Here is a 6,437-nt window from a genome sequence, read left to right as displayed (position 1 = left end):
ATCAATCAATCAATCAATGAATGAATGAATCAATCAATCAATCAATAAGTGAGCCAATCAATCAATCAATCAATCAGTCAGTCAGTCAGTCAAAAACAGTAATATCTTGAGCTACACTTGGATGTGATTCTCTCTATTGTTGAACAGACTACTAAGATGGGACGCCACCCGATGTAACTTATTTAGGGAAAGTGCTGACGTTGAACGAGGGGGTAAGTAGGGCATTGAAAGATTTGCACCTTACTCCACAGGGTATCGAGGAGTTCACACAAAAGTGGAACAAGAACCTTTTAGAAGTTTCTCACCAGTGACTTTCACAGAAAATGTGAGTGAGTGATGGAAAGGAGGCGAAGAATGTAAAGAAAGAAATGAGGAAAAGAAAGAAAGAAGATGAAATTCATTTCAGCACTCTGAGTTATTATTGAGTCGCTAATGACCTCAGAACTTTAAATACTTCTCTTTATCTCTCCCAACACAGCTGAGATTTAAAACAAAGAAAAAAATTAAAACGGACTAATGTATCAAGCCGCTCGCTCTGCAATGAAGATTAATGTTCTCCAATTAAAATAACGCTGTCTCTTTAATTAGCCGTCTTCATTAGATCGTTTAGCGCCGAATTACAGCATTCAAACATCAAAGTGAATGTGATCAAGCACTTAAAGAAAGAACATGGGCCATGCCTGAGGGAAATAGCACACTACAGTACTATCGACAATGCTCTGTTTGGCTGGAGTGTAAAGCGCCCCAGGCTTTTAAAGTCTTACTTAGAGGGCCAAAAGGACAACTTCAAACATTTGTAGGTTTTGTACACGACATGCTTAAACTCCAGTGCTAGTGATGGTGAAGCACTGGAGAGACCTTGAAAAAAGCTTCAAGCATTTGTACATTTTGCAAATGGCATACTTAAATGTCAGTGTCAGTGATGGGGAAAGACTGGAGACACCTTGCAAAAGTGTTTGAAGGTTTCCTACATGCTTAAACATTGGTGTCAAAAATGGTGATGGTGAGGGGGATTGTAGGTTATCTTCCACACACCGCGCTCTTCCGTCTTGTTGGTGCGTCTCTGGAGTAATCGAGTAGTTAAGAAATTAATTGCTCTCAGCTTTTTCTTCTTTCTTATTCTTTTCTTCTTATTCAAACATTGCAGGGACAGACAGACGTCTTCGGCTGCAAGAGCCTTCCTCAGTGTCACTCAGTGTGACTTATGATTGTAGGAAAACATTTGTACACATTTGTACACAACATGTTGAAATATCACTGTCAGTCATGGTGTGAAGAGAAGAAAACTGGTGATCCTAGAAACACATTTTGTAGATGTAGTTCTTAAGCATCAGTGTCAAAGCCAGAGGATAGAACTGAATAGCAATCGGTTGTCGCATGTCAGAGTTGGTAATTTGTAGAGATGCACCGGATCCTGATTTTTAGGATCCTGCCGGATACCGGATCCACTGCTTAAGATCCTGCCAGATCCGGAACCGGATACCGGATCCTACGAAAGGGTTGAAACACATAGCCTACTCACACACGTGGGCCCTTTTTATCACGTTGGCTCAAACTATTTTGACTTAAAAGCCTCGGCTACCGGATCCTGGATCCTGGAACCGGATCCGGATAGTCTGAAAAACCCCTATTATCCTGCCGGATCCGGAACCGGATCTTGGATCCTGTACATCTCTAGTAATTTGCATCTTGTTTTGCCATGTTGTGAGGGAGGACATCTTTTCCTCAGGAAATCACAGTATGAAGTGGAATACCCACAATGTAATTCTGTCACTACCATACTAATTTGTATGTTTTTCCATTTCATTCGATCGTCATTTATATTTTATTGTTGTTTATACAGTATTTGTATTGCTTATAATTCCTTTTTCCTTGTTCTTTTTGCACTTTACACATTGATACTCAAGCTGAGGCTTTGTGGCCTTGCGTTCAGCTTTGTTTACTTCCATCAAGGATTTTTTTTTTGGGAAATTGTTTGATGGGGTGCAAAATAACTCTTTGAACACATGAATTCTGAACTTTCAGAATAATGTTGGAATACACAGTGGCTGGAGCTGATCAGACATTGAGCTGGCTTCATGGTCTTTCTTCTATGCCATAGGCCTTCTAGGCCATCTGGCAAAGTGGGCATTTCCCCATGGGCCCTACACCCTCGTGGGCCCCTATTTTCAGAGTCAGTTCTGCACCGCTAATTATGAGGGGTCCCTTTAAGCCAAAAGTGCCCGGGCCCTGTTTTTTCCCCCAGTCCAGCTCTTGTTTGTTTGTGCCTGCCACTATTCAATGGCAGTAAAAGTCTTGAAGTCAGACAGAAGACAGCAAAGGTCTTGAAAAACTAGCAAAGGCTGGCTCCCTTTACGCCTTTCAAGTCTTCTGAAGCCACACTGTACTGTACTTGTGTGTGTCTGTGAAGTGACTGTCTCCTTTATGTGGCTCTGTGTGTGTGTGTGTGCGTGTGTGCGCATGTGTGTGTGTGCGCATGTGTGTGTGTGTGTGTGTGTGTGTGTGTGTGTGTGTGCGCACATGTGTGTGTGCGCGCGTGTGTGCGCGCGCGTGTGTGTGTGTGCGAATGTGTGTGTGTGTGTGTTTGTGTGTGTGTGTGTGTGTTTCTCTTACTTGAATGAAATTTGCATTTATCGAGCTGCTGCTCCCTTTCCTCCTTGGCCTGTGGGGCAGCATAGAACATGTTGCTGTTACGTGTGTGTGTGTGTGTGTGTGTGTGTGTGTGTGTGTGTGTGTGTGTGTGTGTGTGTGTGTGTGTGTGTGTGTGTGTGTGTGCGTGCGTGCATGCGTGCGTGTGTGTTGTGTGTGTGTGTGGGGGGGGGGCGTGCATGTGTGTGTGTGCGTGCGTGTGTGTGTGTGTGTGTGTGTGTGGGCGCGGGTGTGTGTGTGTGTGCGTGCGTGCGTGTGCATGTGCGTGCACGCACGCGTACCTGTGTGCGTGTGTGTGTGTGTGTGTCTTTGACCATTGTAAATTAAGCATGTGACCTTGATAATGAAAGTCCAGAGACCTTGCATCGACTTACCCAAGAAAATATTTGCCTTATTTAAAGAGTACCATATGTGTGTGTGTGTGCGTGCGTGCGTGTGCATGTGCGTGCACGCACGCGTACCTGTGTGCGTGTGTGTGTGTGTGTCTTTGACCATTGTAAATTAAGCATGTGACCTTGATAATGAAAGTCCAGAGACCTTGCATCGACTTACCCAAGAAAATTTTTCCCTTATTTAAAGAGTACCATATGTGTGTGTGTGTGTGCGTGCGTGCGTGTGCATGTGCGTGCGCGCATGCGCACCTGTGTGCGTGTGTGTGTGTGTGTCTTTGACCATTGTAAATTAAGCATGTGACCTTGATAATGAAAGTCCAGAGACCTTGCATCGACTTCCCCAAGAAAATATTTGCCTTATTTAAAGAGTACCATATGTGTGTGTGGGTGTTTGAAGTGTGCTGTGCTGCCTTGGCCTCTGATATACTGTATAGCAATGTGTACATCTCTTGCTCATGTTAATGGAATTATCTGGAGTTGAAAGCATATTGGGCTGAAACCGGTCGGCGTTTTTGAACATGTTTACCCCGATGTAAAATAAAGGGTTTTTAATACTTCAACTACCTTGACTCAAAGGAGAGTGCTTTGGATACAGTTCATAAGTCTGTCAAGCCCTAAAAGGAATAACCAGATGCACCCCTTCAACCTGGAGAAAAGACTATAGAGCGCTCGATTCTTTCCTTAAGCATATTGGGCTTTTTTTTGCATGTTTGGGAATAGCATAAGGCAAGGACACATAGTTTCTCTGTGTTGCACCACAGTTGGCTCCACAAATCTCTGCAAACCTTTATTCAAAGACATGTAGGACTCCAGACACTTTAAATGTTGTGTTTTTCCATATGCATACGTCAAAAATATAGCACAGATAACCCTGAAGTGTGTCAGCCTAATTAGTCATGGCCAGTGACTGGATACTACACAGTGTTCACCAAAGAGTATCCAATCACTGGGAGTGATTACGAAGGCTGATGCACTTGGAAGGACGCACACTAGACATTGGGAAACGGCCATGGAGTGCTGTGTCACAATGACAATGGGAGTTAGAGTTTCCCAGTTGGGCACTCACTTTGCTTTCACAAAAGTTCTAATGTCTTGGTCTCTACCTTCCCTTCCGCCCCCCCCCCACCCCCCCTGTCTCTCTCTGTCTCTTTCTCCTCTACCAGGTATCCACTACCGCAAGTCGTGTGCGTCGTCGGGCGCCTGCCTGATCGCCTCCTCGGGCTACCAGCAGTTCTGCACGGGGGAGCTCAACTCCGTCTGCATCACCTGCTGCGACACGCCTCTCTGCAATGGACCCAAGTCCAAACGGAGACCCCCGTCCTCATCTGCACCTCCTACACCTGCACCTCGCCTCACGTGTCCACACCTCCTCTTACTACTGCTCCTCTTTCACCTCCTCTCTGTGTGTTTGCTCTGCTGACCTCACCTCACCTCTCGCTCAAGATAAAATGCCCTCGCCCTTGCTCAGCAAGCCCTCGCCCTCCTCTCTGTCCACCGCTACTTGGCGGCATCAAGTGTCCTCCATGCCTGCTCCTACTCCTCTTTCACCTCCTCCTCTCTGTTTGTTTGCTCTGCTGACCTCACCTCTCTGCAATGGACCCAAGAGCAAGAGGAGACCCCCGTCCTCGTCTGCACCACTACTCCTCCGCCTCACGTGTCCATGCCACCTCCTCCTACTCCTCTTCCTCTTTCACCTCCTCTCTGTTTGTTTGCTCTGCTGACCTCACCTCTCTGCAACGGGCCAAAGGCCAAGAGGAGAGCCCAGCTCTCGTCTGCACCTCCGCTACTCCTCCGCCTCTCGTGTCCTCCAGGCCTGCTCCTACTCCTCTTTCACCTCCTCCTCTCTGTGTGTTTGCTCTGCTGACCTCACCTCTCTGCAACGGGCCCAAGGCCAAGAGGAGACCCCAGCTCTCGTCTGCACCTCAGCTACTCCTCCGCCTCTCGTGTCCTCCATGCCTGCTCCTACTCCTCTTTCACCTCCTCCTCTCTGTGTGTTTGCTCTGCTGACCTCACCTCTCTCTGCCAGCTCCAGATATAAAGTCCCATGCCCTCCGCAGCAACTCCTCAATCTCAATGCTCAGCATCCCCTGCTCCCATGTCCACTGCTCCTCCTTGCCATTTACCTCCTCTTGGTTTGTCCAATTAATCTCTGACTGTGACAGTCCTCCTCCTCCTTTTCGTGTTACTCCTATTTCACCTCTGGGCTCACCGTGCTGACTCCTTGTTCTGTTCATAGGGATGGGTTCCCTTCCCCAACACCACCGCACTTTCAGCATAGTGACATCTCTGCAGGAGGGTCTCCTCCTTCCTCTGGCTCTGGATCAGTAATCTGGAATAAAGGACATGTCCTGATGGGATGGCAGTAATTGGTTCAAGAGGATGCTTTTGCACACCCCTGTAGTTGGGCTGGTGCGTAGGATAGTATCCCAGTGGGATTGTCATTCAAATGTAAAGAAATCCTGCACACTGTCCATTCCACCAACAAATATTTCGGTCATCTGACCTTAGTGTGCAGGATTTCTTTACACTTGGATGGCAGTAATTGGTCCTTGCTGTTGTGGACCTTTTTTGTTCTCAGTCTTTCCCTGTCCCTGCTAACGGTCCAAAGCTTGAGAAAGAGCCATTTCCCCTCTTCTGCTCTTACACACTCCCATCCGCCACTCCTCCTCCTTCTGTATCTGTTCCTCCTTCTCTTCCTACCTGCTATCTCCTCATTGCTCCTGTTTGACCTACACTCCTACACTCCTCCTGTGCACAGGGATGGCCTCCCCTCCTCCATCGCCACCTCACATTGACCCGCTCCTCATCCTCATCTTCGGTTCACCTCTCGACCGCTCAGTTCTGTAGCCCATACTGTACCCTTGAGCCATACATGTACTGCAGTATATCCCACAGGCGCATCTTGTCACAGGGCAAGTCAAGCAGCCGCTTGGGGCCCCCATGCCTGGATGGTGAATAATAGTTTTAAACTACAGTAGTGGCGATTTGTTGCAAATGTTCATTCTTTTGCATTCTCACTTGGGGCAACAAATTACCCTAGAATCGCCTCTGCCCACAATGACCTTCGTCTCCCCACCCATGACCTCTGGCCTCGGTTCTACTCTCTCTAACCGTACTCTGGTGGAATCAAACCATATTCCACCACATTAACCTCCAGTTCACCTCTTCAACTCTTGGTTCCGTTGCCCCTACAGTGTCCTGGAAGCTAAACATACATATACATACAATCCGCACAAACCTCCACCATTCCACCATTTACCATTTTGTTCAGCTCTCCTCATACCATACCCTGAAACCACTCCATATCCCACACTACCCTCCGGTTCATCTCCTGACCTCCTGATCTCTGCTCTCTCTACCATACCATGGAAGCCAACTGAATTCTACTACAGTATA

General features: G+C 47.2%; 1 protein-coding gene across 1 annotated transcript in view; it reads left to right on the top strand.

The window, feature by feature from the left end:
* The window catches only part of LOC134464272 (ly6/PLAUR domain-containing protein 1-like), a 53,191-nt gene extending 47,303 nt beyond the window's left edge, over positions 1-5,888 (top strand). The window contains exons 3-5 of the mRNA XM_063217743.1: positions 4,205-4,399; positions 5,278-5,337; positions 5,800-5,888. Of these exons, the coding sequence (XP_063073813.1) occupies positions 4,205-4,399; positions 5,278-5,337; positions 5,800-5,888 (344 nt within the window). The remainder of the gene's footprint in view (positions 1-4,204; positions 4,400-5,277; positions 5,338-5,799) is intronic.
* Positions 5,889-6,437: the final 549 nt, after the last annotated feature.

Source organism: Engraulis encrasicolus, chromosome 15, assembly GCF_034702125.1.
Source record: "Engraulis encrasicolus isolate BLACKSEA-1 chromosome 15, IST_EnEncr_1.0, whole genome shotgun sequence".
Taxonomy (NCBI): Eukaryota; Metazoa; Chordata; class Actinopteri; order Clupeiformes; family Engraulidae; genus Engraulis; species Engraulis encrasicolus.
The sequence above is the reverse complement of the archived record's forward strand: the minus strand, read 5'-3'. Positions and strand labels throughout refer to the sequence as shown.